Source organism: Plectropomus leopardus, chromosome 17 (genome assembly GCF_008729295.1).
Source record: "Plectropomus leopardus isolate mb chromosome 17, YSFRI_Pleo_2.0, whole genome shotgun sequence".
NCBI lineage: Eukaryota > Metazoa > Chordata > Actinopteri > Perciformes > Serranidae > Plectropomus > Plectropomus leopardus.
In genome coordinates this window covers 7,415,762-7,434,681 of record NC_056479.1, presented here as the reverse complement: position 1 = coordinate 7,434,681, position 18,920 = coordinate 7,415,762, and the positions used below count along the sequence as shown (strand labels likewise).

The window sequence follows — 18,920 nt, the reverse complement described above, 5'->3', positions numbered from 1 at the left end:
TCTTTTTTTATCAGTGGGTTGAACATAAATATATGGGGAGTTTTGCATTTATGTATTCTGAGCCTGAATACTGCTGTGATGCTGCATGTGGTCCTAAAGTCAATCTGTGATGGCAACAGTATGTTTTCAAGCCTTTTATTCTATCTAGAACAAGCCAATGATTCAAGAAAAAAACATATATTCAGCCTTATTAATTCGCGAAACTATAAGCTGTTGTACGACAAAGCTATTGACTCACTTTTTACAAAAAAATAAAAGGTATAACTTATGATTCATAATGCATTACTATGCAGCTTCTGGGATGACATTCTAGAACAAAAGTAGGTTGACACTGGGCTACATTATTGTCATACATCATCATTCATAGACATTAACCCTAACCCCCTGAGCAAATTATTGTGATTTCTGCTAAAAACATGGGAAGATGCAATAAGCATAAGAATGTAATTAAGAGGGCTAAATTAACTTTAGGGAACTAAGGGAAAGCTGTAGTGTAGTTACTTTTATTTAATTAAATATTTCGATACTTCTTCCACCACTGCAAGCACATTAAATGCTTATCTTACATTGCCTGTGTCATGATCTGACAAAAGTAGAGAGTAATTTTCCCAGATGCTGAGTCACAAGTCCAGTAATCTTTTTTATTCTATTATTATTATTATTATTTACAAATGTATAATGGGTATATTCATATTTTTTATTCTTTTATTTTAATAATCATGATATTTTCGAGTTGTTTGAGTTAAGATGCTTTAAAAGAGCTAAATATGTGTATTATTATATCAGGTCGTTTTATTTTGTAGTGTTTCGTTTATGTTAAACCCCTCCTCTATCCCATGGATGTATTCTATCCCCGCCTAACGCCTTCAAAGAGCGGCTGTGATTGGTCCATAGACCCTGTAAATAATGCTACACACCAATGAGCGAGAAGAATCCTTGACGTCATCATTAGATGCCGGAAGAAGTGTCACATGTTTGACCAACCTCTAAAGTCCTGCTGAATGTGCATCCAGCTATCTTTAGGTAATAACTCCTTTATAAAAAGCGTGTGTAAATGTATAAACAAGTATTAAAAAATCAATCGTAGCGGGCTATTTTAAATTGTTGTGACGTATTTAATATGAATACGCTCCATGTGAAGCTCAGGCCCTTTTTACTTCAGTATGTTAAAGACAGAGCTGTCTTTGCTGCTCCTCCGACTGTCGCGCGCTGTGATTTTCCTTTACATCGGACTGTTTTCCAGTTTTTCCGAACAATGGCTGCTAATAACAGTAATAACCCGGAGATGAGGCAGCCGCCAGGAGGAAGGAAAGCCAAACAGAAGGAGCCTCTGCGGCGGTTTAAGACCAAAGAGAAGAGGGAGAACCGAGAAAACCAGGGACCGTCCACAGTGTACCTGCAGGTGCTCGGTGCTGGGAGCAGGGACAATGCTGCCACACTGTATGTCTTCTCCGAGTTCAACAGGTAAAAATACACAGATATTTCATGAGTCTCACAGGGCTATGTGTGCAAAACAATCGCATGTCACATATATATTTAAGTCACAAAGTGTTGTAGGTTATGTACTCTAGTTAAGCACTGTCTGTTAAAGAAAATGTGGAATAAATTGGCAAAAATATGTAGACATGATCAACGTAGTAATATATTTAACCGCAGCTGAAAATCTTGTTTTTGCTTGCCTCCAGTGGTTTAAGTCACCTGACTGCAGTGATGTACAAGTGTCATATGTGATCAGATCCAGACATTAACTCTTTGGAACCTGGGCAAAAACATGGCAAGAATGCACTGAGCGATGACCCCAAAAATAGCAAATAATTTGTAGAAAATTACCTGAAAAGTAGTTTAAAAAATGAAATAAATAAATATAATAATAATAAATAATAATATAATAATAATAATAATAATAATAATAATAAAGGTAAAAACAAGGACTTGGTGAAAAGTGAAAAATTAAATAATTCTGTACCATAGTTTCAAATATAAAATGACGATAACTTTTTTTCCCCCTTTCCTTCAAAATAAAGGCAAATCTTAAAGATGATGACTTGCATTTATGATATTGGATTGTTAAACACTTAATCAGTGTATCCATCCAGACTGGTGTATTGTTTCTCTAAAATGGATTATGCATAGGGTAAGCAAATATGCAGACTTGTACTTTTACATTCTAATAGAAATAGTATTAAATACATTATGAATAAATATGAAAATATCATGCAGTCTACAAAGGCTACAAACTTCCCTCTTCTCTGCTGCAGATATCTGTTCAACTGTGGTGAAGGAACACAGAGACTCATGCAGGAGCACAAGTAAGCTGCTTTCAACACACATTGTTTATAATCAGAGTCAGTCTGATGGACAGAGACAAGGAGAATCAATATTTTTTTTTTTCCTCTGACAGACTGAAAGTTGCTCAACTGGACAACATCTTCCTAACCAGACTGAGCTGGGAGAATGTGGGAGGTTTATCAGGTCAGTAGCATCTGTCTGATTAATTGGGATGTGAAGCTCCCCTCAGCTCTACAGAGCTTTGTAGTGAGTTTTAGCTCAATGTTTAAAAGTCTGTCTGCAACTTTTCTGTTCCGGTTCACTCTCACAGCTATCATAGTGTCGTTTTCAGAGATTAAGAGATCTTTTGAATCACTTTTAAAACCCGTTTTTATTGACTTGCTTTTATGTGATGTTGTTTTTTTATGTGTTATGTATCCTTTTAATTTGTGTTTTATCTGTTGCACTTCCCGTTATTTGTGGTTGTATTGCTTTCATTGCTTCTGTTGTTGTTTTTCTTTGTATTATTTTATATTGGCATTATGTGTCCTGCATCTCACATTATATATTGTCATCTGCTTTAAATTTTACACTAAATCTACCCTTGTTTCTTCTTGCTTGTGTTCAATAGGACTGTTTGGCTTTCTGTTGTTGTCTTTGTGTCCCATTTCTGCTTTGCTTTGTTTGTCAAAGCACTTTGTAAACTCTGGTTTTAAATAAAGTTATTATTATTTAATTTTTGCCAACATATCCCCTTAAATCTACACACCTTTTAAGATGCAAAAACGTCCCAACTCTTTTAATAATAGATTTTGATCTAAACTCATAGTGACCAGTATCAACACATTTATCCAATAGAATAAAAATTCAAATTTATGATACAGTGTATTACATGAAGTGAATGTAGTTGTTAGCTTTGTAGACATTTTTTTAATTGGTGAAAAAGCACTCAGGCGCATTGATTGATTGATTTAAATAAATTAATGTCATAACAGAGACTAAAGATACATGTTTTTATTTACTGAACATGTGTGTTGTTTTCCTCTGCAGGGATGATTTTAACGCTGAAGGACACCGGTGTTCCACAGTGTGTTCTCTCTGGACCGCCACAGCTGGTGAGAAACTCATGCATACATTATTCACTGTGTGTGTTTCTGCAGCATTTTTTTAAACTTACATGTATTATATATATATATACTTTGTCTCTATTTTTTCATTACAGGAAAGCTTTGTGAGCGCCATCAAGTCATTTTCTGGACCACTGGAACATATCAAGCTGTGTATGTTCAAGTTTTTGAACTCAATTAGCATTATTATTTGTACAATATCAGTCTTGTGTGATGTTTATTGTATCATACTCTTCTAGCGGTTCGACCGTACACTGAAGAGACGTACAGCGACCAAACAATGACTGTTTATCAGGTGCCCATATTTGGTGAGTCTTTCCTGCTTTTTGATTTTCACTTAAGACAACTTCTTACAGTGTTTTTGGTTGACAGCTGACTCTTTTTTTTCTCTCTCCAGCTCAGTTGACGGGTGATGGCAGTCAGCTCTCCTCAACCTCCTCAGACGGCATCCACACTAACAGCCACGAAGACAATCCAGTTAGTCCAGGTTAGTGCGGGATCCACTGGAAGAAATTTAGAGATTTTGCATACATCACAAACTGAAGGGAATGTCATGAAGCTCGGGCTTTGTTACTGATTAATTAAGATTAATTCTCAGTCAGCTTGGTTAAAAAATTAACGTATTACATGTAATCCTAAAGAGGATAATGTCATCATGTTTACAATAACATAAGAGAAATAAATTAGCAACATACAGCTGGCATTAAATGTTAAACTGCGTAGACATTGCTATATTCTGAGTGCCACACTGAATGATGTTTTCTTGTTTTTATTTTTATTTTTTATTATATCTCATAGCTCCCAAACAGCCCACAACCAGAGATAACTCTCTTTTGGTTTCCTTCATATGTAAGGTAGGAAACTTAAAAAATGTTGTCAGCTTGTTTGTGATAAACACATGAAGGAACTTTGTTTGTGAGATTACTCTTCTCCACTTTGACAGCTTCACCCCAAAAAAGGAAATTTCCTCGTCCCTCAAGCCAAGGAGCTCGGTTTGCCTGTGTGAGTGGGCTCATAATAATGTCTAATATGGTGCTTTTTCTGAAGTCACTGATTTTTATAAATTTCAGTATTAACACAAGCTTTCAATACAAAGCTCTTGAGCTCAGCTGACTCTGATGTGGCATTTTAATCATCATATTCATACAGCTAAATGCAAATATCTTACTGTTGTTAGTTATATTATGATTGTTGTTGTTAGTATGTAACAATTAAATTAATAATCTAGTATTTAATTATGTTACATACTAACAACAACAATAATGACTATTATTATTACTGATAATACCAATAATAACAATTTACTATAATAATTATATAAATAATAATTAAAACAATATAAATATTGTATAAGATTTTCGGAATTAAATATTTGGTCAAATCTAAAGATGCCTTTTCTTCTTATTATTTTTATTGTTAAGTTTACAAACTATAAATTTTACTGCAATTAAAGTTTTGTTTTCATTTGGATCCATCTGTAGATATATTTTTTTAATAACTGATTAATTGTTTAGTCCAGAAAATAATGGAAAATGTTCACCACCATATCCCAGACTTGGCCCACAAACAATACAAAGCAATGGAAAACAGATTTTTTTTTCTTGTTGTTTCTAATATTTTAATAATACTTTGATGTCTTGCAATAAAGCTGGGGTCAGAAACTATTATGACTATAATGAAATGTTTTATTCCCCTCAGAGGCACAGCAGCCATCGGTCCGATCATAGCAGCTTTGAAGGACGGCAAAAGCATCACGTACAAAGGAAAAGAGGTGCCGCATAAACATGCTCCGTCATTGTATCAGGCTGCAGCTCTGATTTTTTTGCAGACGCTAATTATTTTTATTGTCTTGTAGATTCGTCCGGAGCAGGTTTGCACTCCCACTTACCCAGGACCAGTCTTTATCATCGTCGAGTGTCCGTCTGAGGAGTTTGTTGAAGCTGTTTGCACCAATGAGCAGCTACAAAGGTAGCACTTTGATTATCTGTGATGTGCGAACTCATTAAAATTGTTTCCGTATTTAACTTGAGTCTGTCGTTTCTTCTAGATATCAAACAGGAGGGACAGAGAACCCCGCTGTGTTGGTCGTCCATGTGACTCCAGAGTCTGTTTTGTCAACAGATCAATACAAAAAGTGGATGGAGAGGTTTGTGTTTTCTCTCTCTTTGACACCAGACTCCAAAGAGACTTGTTCTTTTTTTTTAGCATCTAGTTAAACATGGCGAGTCTGAGAGTTTTCTGCGTGTTTCTGCAGGTTTTCATCCACAACCGAACACCTGATCCTTAATGAACAAGTCTCCATGGTCCACAACATCCGGAGTCATAAGCTTCAGGCTCAGCTGAACATGATTCACCCAGAGATCTTTCCACAGCTCAGCTTTTTTAAAACGAAGGTACCACAAAACCACACACATGCATCTCATAGTATTATTTCAATGAATGCAATGTATTTCTAAGGTGAAACGTCTGATTGTACATGTTAAAATAAATCAGCCTCCAGTCCACTGCAGTCTTTGCAGTTTTCTTCATATTATGTCCCTCTCAGTCTTTGTTTTACTGCACATTTCGGGGTATGTTTCTCATCTTTAAAACTGAAACTTTTTGTCGATTACTTTGGTTTTCCAATCAACAAAAATGAATTATTATAACAATCAGATCATTTATCAACATTGACTGGTTCCAGTTTCCCCAAAGTTAGGATTTACTGCTTTTCTCCGTTTCATACTTTCTGTAAATGAAGTATTTTCGGGCTTTGGACTGTTGGTTAGACACAGGTTACTAGCAAGATTATTTGTAAATGTCACCATTGACTCAGGAAACTTCCGTAGACATTTTAACAATTTTATCCGACATTAATCTGAAAATAATCAGTCAAGTTAGGAGTTAATCTATAATGAAAGAAACCGATAGCTGCAGCTGTTAAATGTCCATATCACAGTATTCATTTAACTTTTTGGTATGTAGGTTTTTTCCCCATTAGCAAAATCTGCTGTCATTGTACATATATGACAAAAGTCACACAGTTATTGAGACGATCGAGGCCGTGGTAGAGCAGCAGCTTTCAATCTGGCTTTGAAGCACAGATAAGTTTCAATTTCAGTTCAGTTCTAAATATTTTTTGTGAAAATGCATGTTTGGCAGTATTGAGAATATGATTGGATAAATGAGACTTGGATTATACTGCATGATTTGTGTTATGAGTTTGTGAACGGATATTTTTTATCTTTATTTTTCTTGCTAAACATTGTCCCCAATCAATCAATAAATCAATATTAGTTTTCTTCACTAATTAAGAGGTAACATGGTATGACTAACTGATAAAGTAATGGTGATTTTTTGGGTGAGGTATTCCTTGAAATATATATTCATAAAATAATTTTTGTCTGTGAAAAATCATGAATAATGTTTTAACCTATGACCCAGCATCTATAAAGATAATGCAAAGGCAAAGTGCAGTAACTACAATTTTAGTGTTTTTTTTTGTTTGTTTGTTTTTTCAGTTTGCGAATAACATGTTTTAATTTTTTATTAAATTCTGTTTGTTGCATTTGTAAATGTCTGTTTTGAGTAAGACATTTTTAAGGAAGACTTTTTTTTTTATTTTTTTGTTTTTGTGTGCTAAATTTTACTTCATCAAGCTTGATGCAAAATAAGTTGGTCATTTTGAGGTTATCAATAATTTTGTCATTTGCTTTGTTCTCATTATCACGTTAACTGTTCGCCGTAATATGCTTACTATTTTCTTGGCAGGACAGAATCGGAAATCACCAAGAATCGAAGACTGAGCACAGTAGCTACATTTACTGCAGTTTTCCTTGGATGTTGGTTTTATATTGGAGTTACTGCAGTTTTTACACCCCATTTTCTCTCCAACGAAACAAGATTGAAACAGGAAATTATGTCACAATATATCCAAAGGTTTCATTTCAGTCATAACTCAGTTTTGACCGAAACTTACTGCGGTTGACCTTAGTAAAGAAAGTATTATATGTCAGAGTTTACCACAGTACATTACTTTATAATCATTCCTTTTTGCTGTATTGTGTTTTTATATCCTGTTTGTTTTATTACCGTATTGACTGCGGTGTCTCTCAGTAACTGTATTTCTACTTGGCTTTAAAAGCAGAGTTCACAAAGTGATAAATCAAGTATGATCCATAAAAAAGTAGTTATAAGAAAACATCAAAAACTTTGTATTCATCCCCCAGGAGGCTCGGGCTGCCCTGCACGTCCCCAACGTCAGAGCCGAGTGTCTACTCAAGTTCCAGCTCAGACCCGTAATGGAGTGGCAAAGGTTAGTTTGTCCTTCAATCCCCCCCAATTTAGCCGACATTACTCTGCAGCTCCGAGCGCTGCCTTGTCACAGAAAACAATCTGGAATGGACCATTGCACTCAGTCGCTTTCTTCTCCTTTCTTCTTTTTTAACCTCGTCTTACAAGTGTCAGTGTTTTTTTTCTCCGCTGTTTCTGTCAAGCACTGTAGAGGCGCATCAAGGTCAGATGTGAAAAGAATCGCTGTTTTCTCGGCCAGTGTTGTTGCGGGCAGTGGTGTGTGTCTTCTTGACTCTGTATCTCATTCGTTAGAGACGCCATCCCCTCCTGCAACGATGAAGAGTTTGTGAAAGAGGCTTCTGAGGTCCCAAACTTTCTGGAAGAAGTGGACAAGTGCAGAAAGATTTGCTCCACTGACGCTGCAGAGCTTTCTGGTGAGTTCTCCTCGTCAGACCCCAGAGGGCTGTTTTTAGTTTTAAAGCCTAACAAAATGTTTTTTACTTTTAAGTGGATGGTCCTTCAGAGATGTGAAAAAAAAAGTATATCATCATGTATCATTGCAGAAAATGGTTTTATTTTCTACTGCAGGGAAGGGAGAAAAATACCCAGAGGTGGTTTTCTTGGGAACAGGATCAGCTCTTCCCATGAAGACCAGAAACGTCAGCGGCACATTAGTTAATATCAGGTACGAATTTCAGGTTTTCACACAAACATGCAGAGATAATTTTTCAATTCTTTTAATTGTGTGTAGTTGATTAATCATAATCTTGTTCCTTAAAACTAAATGAAAAGTGGAAAATAATCCAGATCATAAAAGCATTTGTAACACATCTCATCCTGCAGTTTGAAATTGACATTTTTTTATGCCTCAGCACCGGCAATAGCTGAGACTGGAAGCATTGTGTCTTGGGTTGTCAGTTCGGCACATCCCTGTAGATGCGATATCTCAAAAACGCATTGAGGCCATTTCTTCAAATTTCGCACAATCATGCACTTGGACTCAACGATAAGCTGATTAGATTTTGGTGGTAAAAGGTCACAGTGAACTTGCATTAATCACATTCTTATGAGTGCAAGAACACTTTGAAGGAATTACTTCAAATTTGGCACAAACGTTGGAGCAGATTCAACTGAACTGATCAGATTTTGGTGGTCAAAGGTCAAGGTCACAGTCACCTTACATTGTCTTGTTCTTGTGAAGGCAATATCTCAAGAACACCTTCAGGGAATTTATTTAGATTTGACAGAAACATTCACTGGGACTCAAGGATGAGCTGATTATAATTTGGTAGTCAAGGTCAAGGTCACTGTGGCCATACAGCCGTCTAATTTTTAGGAACGCAGTATCTTAAGATGGCCTTTAGGGAGTATCCTCAAATTAGGCGCAAACATCCACTCAAGAATGACCTTATTAGAGCCTCGTGGTCAAACGTCACGGTGAAGAATCAAAAATCATCAAGGACCACTTTGAAACTGTTGATGCTAAGTATATAGATCCTTTGTGTGTGAAGTGTACATGTTTTCACAGACATGGATGTAAACTGATAGAAGTGCAACACTTGACATACAGCTGCACGGCAGTATCTACTTTCTTTTCATTTCAGCATTTATTTTTCTCACTTTGATGTACCCTTCCAACACATGTACACAAAATATGTGAAGATGAGGACATAAAAATAGGAACAAGTAGAAGAAAAATCTGGAATCTGGAATAAGAAGAAGTAAACTGCCAGCTGTCCACAGAGAGAGGACAATTTACAGTTAGCTGCAGTAAACACTTTTCTTGTAGCAGGAAGGTGAACAATGGGCTAATGCAGGGAAACAAAATCTGACAAAAATCAGTTTTAATGATCTGCTTTACTGTGTTTCACATCTTTGAATGGTACATTTGTGTTTTATCTCTTTAATTTTTTTTTCTACCAAAGAACACCTATTATGCAGTTTTGTATTGTTTTTATTTTTTCCCAGTCAGTTGACAGCTCTGTAATGCTCACATTGAAATAAATATATTTAAATCCAAGATATTTTTAAGGGTTGCAAAAATACAAATCTCAAGAAAGTACCTTTCAATAAGTGATAAATTCCTCTTTGGTAAACCAATGCCTCTTCAATAATAAATGTGTCTTCAGTAATAACTGATGTGTTTACATATGAAGATAGTGGTTATATTGGGTCTTAGTGAAATTCATCACCAAACAAAATCACTATAAAAAGCCTGTACCATTATGTGACCATGAGTCAAGCAGACTCTTGCACAAAAGCACCAAGAACTGCTCAGATGCAAGTGACTTAGTATTAAGACAACACTGAAGTCTCAAAAGGGCCTAAAGAGCTGAGTTTCTGCATCTGCCAACATGAGGTCTGCATTCAATTGAGGAAGGATCAGAATGCCCTGAGTGTGTGTTTCCTCACCTCTCTTAAGCCCTCAGGGTGCCGCCACACCCTGATTGGCCCAGAGGAGAAATGCACCAAGCTGCTCTCAATTCTTAAATCTTAAGTCAGTCCTCACGCCCAGTGCAACAGGTGATCTGAATAACCCTCTAATCAACTTTGGGAAATTGTGACATTCAACTAAAATGAATAAAAAAAAGAGAAAAAACAGCAAGTACCAAATAATGAGAAGTCCATACATCAAATGGAAATGCACTCGTTCATCAGTCTGATGCAACAACCTGCAATAAAAGTCAATGCATTTTGTTATTTGTCTGAAGAAGACAGTGTGTGCTGTAGCAAGCATAAACACACAGAGAAAAACAAGAAAACATACAATATGACTTTGTGCATATGTGTCAACTGCTGTATGATTCAGAGTGGCTCATGCCTATGCACAGTCAAGAACTGTCCTGAGTTTAAGCTCCTCTGGAGCAGGCTTTAAAGGAGCACTGTGTAGCATTTAGTGGCACTGAGCTATAAAGATTGCAGATTGTAGCCAACTGAAACTTCTCCCATGTGCCTAGTGTGAATTCACAGTTAAAAAATCCTTCAGTGTTCATTGTTCAGGAGGTTTTTACCAGCAGATGAATTATCCAAATAGGTCTCTTTCTTTACAAAACAAATGGACCAGCGGATTTAAAACACTAAAAACATAGATAAAGCTGTTTTATATTAAAAAGGGTTTTTTAGCTAAATGCGGAGGGGTGCTGTCTTCAATGAGCAACTGAAATCAACACAAATGGTCCAATCCAGTGCCAGTTTTTTGGTTTGGTCATTCTGGGCTACTGTAGAAACTTGGCGGTGCAACATGGCGATCTCCTCAGATGAACACCAGCTCTCTTTGTAGATATAAACGGCTCATTCTAAGGTAACTAAAACGATTCTTGTTCCCAGGTCATTATACACTGAAGAAAACATAACCATTATATTATATTCCATTTCTGCCGATATGTCCCCCTAAATCCTACACACTAAACCTTTAAGTTTCCACCATAAAATTTTGTAGTCACGTGACCTTTATCAACATTACACACCAGACAGAGGTGTTGATTGATCCCTGTGGTCATTTTAGATGTCTTTGAGGTGCTGTTAAGCTGTATTGAGTTATATAGGGGGTGTTTTGCCTCCCCCATAAATATTTATGGGGTGGACAAAAAATAGTAACACCTCAGAGCAACTGAGTGTCTTCATACCCCCCCCAAAATCATCCTGACATGTTTTGTATTATTTGAAACTAAGAATAAGATTTGAGCACACTTAACAGGAGCTTGTAAAAATGGACTCAGTGGCTATAGCGTTCACAAGGTGATAAAATCTGTTAATTTATAGGTGCAAAGTATGTGTAAAACTGAAACAATGACCCTTAAAAAATAATGATATATTTATAGTTTTATTGCACCGAGAAGTATTTCTTTGTCAAAATGTGGCTACAGCACTTACTACAAGAAAGTGTTGCATACTTTTTTTTTGTAAACGCACTTGTTCAGTTCATGTCTGGTAATGATTTCCTCCTAAAGTCCGTCTTGTGTTTGTGCCTGCGTATAGTCCGAGTCAGGCCGTGCTGTTGGACTGTGGAGAGGGAACCTTTGGTCAGCTCTGCAGACACTATGGGGACGCTGTGGACGAGGCTCTGTCCAAGATCTCAACCGTCTTCATCTCACACATGCATGCTGACCACCACACGGTAAGCAGCTACACATGATAACCATGTTGTGGTTTCAAATATGAACAAACAGATAATCTCAGTGAGCTCTTTCAGAAGAACCAGTAACCTGAGCTGTCCCTCTGTTTTAGGGGCTGCTCTTGTTGCTCTATCAAAGGGAAAGAGCTCTGGTATGTACATGAAAAAGATTACATAAACCTTAATACATCCCTTCCTTTGTCGACTAATGTTTGAAAATGTGTAATAATTGTCATTGGTTTGTGTGTCTTAGACCACGTTAGGAAAAGAGTTCAGTCCCATCTACCTGGTGGGTCCGTGGGACATGATGACCTGGCTCAAGCAATATCACAATCACTGCCAGAGGATCCTTCAACATGTCCTGTATGTCCACGCTATTCACAAATAAAATAATTCACAAATTCATATGCTAATTATGACAAAATTTCACACAAATGACCGATGGGATAAAATGATGAAGTTATGACATTTTAAGTCAGCTTGAGTGTGACGATAAAATGTTCTGAAAGAAAACTTATCTGGCCATTATTCAACGTTATGTCTCAGGAACAGAAGGGGACACATTTGTGACACGAATCTCGGGTGTCCACCTTAAAACTGTGCTGATAGTATAGATCTTCTGTGCTGCCGGGGCGGGGGGGCGGGGGTGTCTGTGGAGCATTCATGTCTTCACAGACAAGGGTGTGAACTGTCAGTGCAACCTGACTGGTTCACGGAGGCTTACAACAGCGAGGCAATTTCTTGGCACAAAAAGGGTAATAAATAACAACAGAAGCAAAATAAAGAACAAACACATGGGTATTGACACAGAATTTCACAATTGATGCACCTCTAGGAATATTTAAGTGCAATTTAAGGTACTTGCACCTAACTTTAGTGCAGCTCTTGAGTAATGTTACTTTCCACCACTGACTGTACAAAGACGAACCCTCTGATAAAGTTATAACAACATAATCTTTACTCCTGTGCTCTTTAATCTCATTTGTTTTCTGTGTCAGCCACATCCCCAGCAATACTCTGTGCGATGGTGCTAAGGAGCCAAAACCATGGATGATTTCATATATCGAAGCGATGCTGAAGATGAATGATCTGGAAAAGGTGCTTTAACATCCCATCCTTTGACATTAATGTCTTCCCAGTTTGTGAAAGTTTACTCATCTTTTTATTCCGGCGTATCTTAGTTCCAGACGTGCACAGTGCGACACTGTAGGAACGCCTACGCCTGCAGCTTCACTCACCAGTCAGGCTGGAAAGTGGCCTTCTCTGGCGACTGCATGCCCTGCGACGCCTTCGTACACATCGGTTAGTACCACTCAGAATGATTAAAGTCCACATTTCACTTCAGTGTATCTAGACTTACTGTATGTAAGAGCAAATTGAGCGTAGACTTTAAATATTCCAAAGATTCATGTAAGGTCATCTAACTGTAGACTGCACGGCTTGTATCTGAATAATTTATCAGATATTTCTTAATGCTTTCGATCACTCTTGTAGCTGGCAGGCTCTTGTAATGGTTCCTATGGGATCCCACTTCATTGACTCTTCTTAAATTGCTTGACTGGATTCTGTCCAAGCAAAGCCTCCAAAGAGACAGCGAGTGTATCCCATGTCTGTTCATTATAGATGGCTCAGCTCAGCAGACAAACAGGGCGTGCCGAATCTTGATTACGCCGACTACCTGATTGATTTCCTGTGGGACAGGAAGAGGCTGTAAGTGCTTCTCTGTGAGTCAGGCCTCTGATTTGGCTTCTTTTTTTTTGTCTTTTTCAGGAAAGAATGCAACCTTACTGATCCACGAGGCCACGCTAGAAGACGGGCTGGAGGAGGAGGCTGTAGAGAAAAGACATAGGTTGGTCAAACAAACGCTGGCACAAACTCTCCCTGCAGGGCTTTAATGTCGTTCATGCAAATTAATAAAAAAAAGAAGAAAAATAGAAAAAAAGTTTTAATCCAACAAAAGAAGTACCCCTCAATGGCTGTTTGAAGTTCCACTTATTGTTGAGTGCATTGTTAAATTTCTCCTCAGATATTGACATTGATTTTTTGGACATTTTTATGGTGCCAGAGTGAGCGTCAGTCTTCACAAAAACATCTTTTATGTCTATAGAAAACAGTATTCCCGTCAACAGTTTTCCTCCGAGCAGCTTTAGTGAGAAAGTGGTGAATCTCTGACTTTATGCTTCATGTTTTCTGACAGCACAACCTCCCAGGCCATCGGTATCGGCATGAAGATGAACGCCGAGTTCATCATGTTGAACCACTTCAGCCAGCGCTACGCCAAGATCCCTCTCTTCAGTGAAGACTTCAGCGACAGAGTCGGGATTTCTTTCGACCACATGAGGGTAAGAATCACTGTAGACGACGGCGGTCACGCTCATGTAATATCTCAACCACTGCTGACTGAATGCGTGTCACGACTGTATTGTGAAGTTTAAAAAAAAAACAACCTGACAGCTACCTGGTGCAGCATTGCATGCACAAATAAACTCTTGAAGAGTCTTTTGCTTGCCTATACGATTGCTCTTGAAAGCACCATCTGAACGCTATGTCAACACTATTTGTTCTACATTTGGGCTAGCTACTGTTTGTAATGTGCCATTGCACCAGCATTATATTCTTTTTATACTGAGTCTCTAATCAAATAATTCCTGATCTAAATCAGAAAACTTTAAAGCTTTAGGAAAAAATTGATCAAAAAAATATCCAGATGAAAGTTCTTGGGTGTTATATTCTCCAAAATAAGAACATGAATGAGTTTTCTATATGTGTAAAACCCTGAGTGGATGTACTTTTGTGTTAACTTTTGCCTCAGATTTTTACCTCTAAAAATGAACAAATACAAATCTAAAAGTGTTTGACCCAAACATTTAATTTTATTTAATTTGATCCTTTTTTAAACAGTCTCTTTAAGATTGTGATCTCATTTTTAAGAGAGACCTGTGTAAAATAATATCATACAGTTCAAACATAGACAGATGCACAATGTACATATTTACACTTGAGAAAAGCAATTACAGGTGAGATTGCACAAAGAGTACAACCTTTCAAAATGTTCAAATGTTGTAAGAGAATGTAACTTCCTTAATTTGAACTTAATCATTTGTGCATTCAACCTATGAGTGCCATAAATTAGTTGTTGATGAAGACCAAGTGATTTGCATCAAAGCTCAGAAGATGAGCTTTGATGCACTTTGATTTTGGATTCTTAGACTGATGATTTCACAGTTAATAAGTGTTGTTTTTATATATATAATTATATGATATGATATAGATTGAATGGGAACAACATGTTTCCTGTTGCTAATTTTGGATAAGAGTCCAAATCGAAAATATAAACAAAGAATGCCAGTTTTCGATAATAAGGCAATCAAAAGTGATTTACATAAGACATAAAAATATGTCATAAGACGATAAAACAACAAGCACAAGGAGATAAAAATGAGATATCATTTAAAAATGGTAAAATAGTCAGAGCAAGCTAAAAACAGCAGTATGAACAAGAGAATAAAGTTACAGTATAATGCAGGATATGAAGGAATTTTCGTGAATATAATTAAATAAATAAAACTGTGGCAAAGCCTTAATTTAAAGCTTAGACAAGACTTCAGACAGTATCAGAATCAGAAAATGATTTATTGCCAAATATGTTATCACTTATAAGGAATTTACTCTGGTGCTTGGTAGATGGGTCAAATGTAACTCACTGACTTTGAGGAAACACTGAATGTTGAGGTGTTGTGTTAATATGAGCCTGCAGGCAGTACGTTTGTCTGCACTCCAGAGTATATATTGTTTTAGTTCACTGCTGATTTCTCCTTTTGAAGTACATAAAGAGGCTAAAGTCAAGTTTGATTTAAGGAAACACTCTGCCACAGTATTTATGAGCCTCACTGCTTTTAGAAGTTACACTTCAGACCTGGTAAAGTCACTTGACCATTTCCTGTTTCCTCTTTGCTCAGACTCGCTTTGGGGACTTTAAAATCCTCCCCAGGCTCAGTCCAGCACTTAAAACCCTTTTTGCCGAGGACATATGTGAGATGGAGGAGAGAAGAGAGAGGAGGGAGCGCTGGAATCCTAAAGGAAGCAGCTCCGAGGTGAACAGTGAGCAGAAGACGAGCGACATCAGCCGAGGTGCCAAAAGAGACCAGGAGGAGGCAGCGACGCACAACATAGAGACGAAGAGGCTGAAGATCAACTGAAGCTGCAGCGATGATCTGTTTAAGACATACAGACTTTTAGTTTCCCTTATTTAAGATTTTTATTCGGCTCATGTGGTTTGGTTAAAGAAGAATCATGTATATTTTCTGCATTGCAGTGTACAAAGCTGAGCTATGAGAAGAGTTTTTGTTTTTCATTAAAGAGAATAAAGCGATACCAGACAGTCTGTTGTGTCATACGATGATGTCCAATCTAGTTTTTGCAGTATGTCATTGTCACCTGTATTTTATATTATACTTCAACCCTGACGAAGGTGAGCTCAATTGACACCAGCTTTTATTGAATTTAAAAGAAGATTTTTTTTTAAAAGCTATTAATGATTTTTTGAAACGTGGATATTGTTCCAATACATATTTTATTTATACAGCATATGATGATCTATTATTGGATGGATTTCCATTAATTGGGTTGACTTGCCCCCCCCCCCCTCAGGTGGACTGTTAATACTTTGTTAATCCCATCTTTTTCATATAGTACCATTATCAGATAAAAAAATGTCCAGTTTTATTTATTTTTTAGTTAGGCTTTTTAGTGTAAATGGCATCATAGAGTATAGATTAACATTGTTATATAAGGAACTATGTAACACATATATCTGAGGTTAATTTGCAGGCTATAAATTCAGGTTGAAACAGCTGGACAAATGATAAAACTAATTCAGGACAAAAATGCTGAAGTTTGACATTCCTGTCAGCCTCAATTGTACTTTTTGTTTTGTGCTATTTAGTAAATACTAACAGGGTAAACTCATCTGGTGAACATGATAAACATTCCTGCTAAACATGCAGATGTTAGCATCTAATGCAATAAATGCTAACTTCCAGCCACAAACATGCTGTTTCAGCAAGTTAAGTCAGCACTGATGCTTCAAACCTTGAAAACAGATTTATTAACACTCTTAAGCCTTGAAGGAGTTTTACTTAAGATCAGTTTTCAGTGACCTCAAACAGTTGGCATATGAAGACAAGAGGCCAAAACTCACAGAAAAAGATGTGTTTTAAAAAATACCAATGTGTGTGTGGACAAAGCCTCAGGATGGCTTGAGGTGCTCCTGTGCAGTCGGCCTGTGGCTGGTAGTTTATAACACACTTATTGTCACATCCACCTATACTTGCAATTTTTTGTTTATGTTACGCTTAAACACACATTTCTGTTTCATGACATTAGCAGAGGTGCAAGCTATAGCAGAACCCACTGACAATCTTTTGATGACAGTAAACCCTCTGGGGGCGAGAGCCTTTACTTCAGGCTGCTCTGGTGTCTGGGCCAAGACACATATGCTGGTCTTTTCGGCTAATCTCTAAACAAAGATATCTGAAACTTAATTCATCAGACTATTTGCTAATACTACTTAGACTTCCAACGGAAACCAGAACACACCCAATCCCCAAATCTTGTCCTGTCGCCTACGGATTCTGCATATATATCCAGGTGTCTATTTATGAGGATTATGCCACGAGTAGGATTTTGTTCAAATTTACAAAAAAAGGAACTTAAGAGCTTTTTTAAAATTCTTTTAACAAAAACTCCTACAATCTAAACTGCTGGTTTTGCAGTAAAACATACTTTTCTTTTTTTCAGTTTGACTTTTATGTGCTTTCCCAGCAACAGATCCTGTTAAAAAAAAAAAAAAATGTGTCCATTCATGTGATGGAAACTTTTATCTGTGAGCTGCAGTCGAGACCTCTCTGACGCCACTGATGTAAAAAATTTCCACTTCAGTCCACATGGGGGCTTCAGTGAGCCACCAGAGCTTCCTTCAGCCAGTTACTGGGGCCCAAAGGAGAAAGACAAATCAGCCAACATGGTAATAATGCTCATAAGAAGTGACTTGGCTGCAGGAATCTCCTCTTCTTCACAGCATCGATGAGGAAACTGGCGGAGAATTTGAGCCCGTGGGAGGGTCAGGTGAGTGTAATTGGCAGCTCTGTTAAAACCATTAAGAGATATTGAAGATAGTGGCTCAGTTTGCTCAGTATGGGGATTGTTTATGTACCCTTTTGATTTGACATATGACACAAGCAGTATGCCATCCACATGCAGCGTCTGCAGGCATGAGTGAACTTTGATTGCAGAGGCTGACCTTTCAATTATAGAGAAGATGAAACTCACAGAGAAAACATTTACTGCTGCCTTGTTTTCCAGCTCTTCTCCTGCATTAACTCCCTATACATAAAATGAGAAAAATGACTAACAGCTGTGGTTTTACTCTAATTTCAAGGCCAAAGTTAAAGCTGACTTCTTCACTGAGAGGATCCCCTGCTCTCTCCTCAGATAAGACAGGTGCCAGAACTCTGTGGTAAATGTGAGTTTTTAGAGATTACTGGGTTGAGCGGTGGGCCAGCGATTAGCCTATTTTCTGGAGTGTGAAGCAGTGAGATGAAGATGCATTGCTCCTGAGACTGGAGTCCATTTAGGGGCCTTTGCTGCCACCGAGGCCGCCTTTGTACAGAGGAGGCATGAATGATAAGCAGGGAGGGGGCACAAATAGGTTTTTTACACAAGCCTTGCAGAGTCAGAATGGTGGATTGATAAACCTAATCATCACTTACGCAGCAATGGACCACCGCAAACCAATATTGAGGGCACAATTCAAATGTATTCATCATGCTGCATTTTTGAAAACCACCTGAGTGCACAAACTCACTGGCCTGCTTTTTTTCCTGTCTGACTTTCTTGAGGAAATTTAATTTAAGATTTTTGGGGTCAAGCATGCTAGGACAAATGGCCACTGTATAGGATTTAGGGGGTTATATTGGCAAAAATGGAATATGATGATTTCATTAGTTTATAATCACCTTAAAATGAAAATAAAGTATTTTCATCACCTTAAAGTGAGTGATTTATATCTATAGGGAGTGGATCCTCATCCATGGAAGCTGCCATAGTGCACCAGCATGTTTTTAGAGGAACCCAGGAAG

At 37.5% G+C, this 18,920-nt stretch overlaps 1 protein-coding gene across 2 annotated transcripts; it reads left to right on the top strand.

The window, feature by feature from the left end:
• The first annotated feature begins 956 nt into the window (after window positions 1-956).
• elac2 (elaC ribonuclease Z 2) lies at window positions 957-16,165 on the top strand. Of its 2 annotated transcripts, XM_042505800.1 has the most exons (25): window positions 957-1,023; window positions 1,244-1,464; window positions 2,259-2,309; window positions 2,402-2,472; window positions 3,319-3,383; window positions 3,491-3,548; window positions 3,635-3,703; window positions 3,793-3,882; window positions 4,194-4,249; window positions 4,339-4,397; window positions 5,094-5,166; window positions 5,251-5,363; window positions 5,443-5,541; window positions 5,650-5,788; window positions 7,604-7,689; window positions 7,980-8,101; window positions 8,256-8,352; window positions 11,646-11,784; window positions 11,895-11,933; window positions 12,035-12,144; window positions 12,780-12,879; window positions 12,963-13,083; window positions 13,552-13,630; window positions 13,979-14,123; window positions 15,741-16,165. In XM_042505800.1, exons 2-25 carry the CDS (start codon window positions 1,256-1,258, stop codon window positions 15,978-15,980), a joined length of 2,430 nt encoding a protein of 809 aa, XP_042361734.1. In that variant the 5' UTR covers window positions 957-1,023; window positions 1,244-1,255; the 3' UTR covers window positions 15,981-16,165. The 2 variants fall into 2 exon arrangements, with proteins under 2 accessions (XP_042361734.1, XP_042361733.1); XM_042505799.1 differs by having other exon boundaries at window positions 957-1,464.
• The last annotated feature ends 2,755 nt before the right edge of the window (window positions 16,166-18,920 follow it).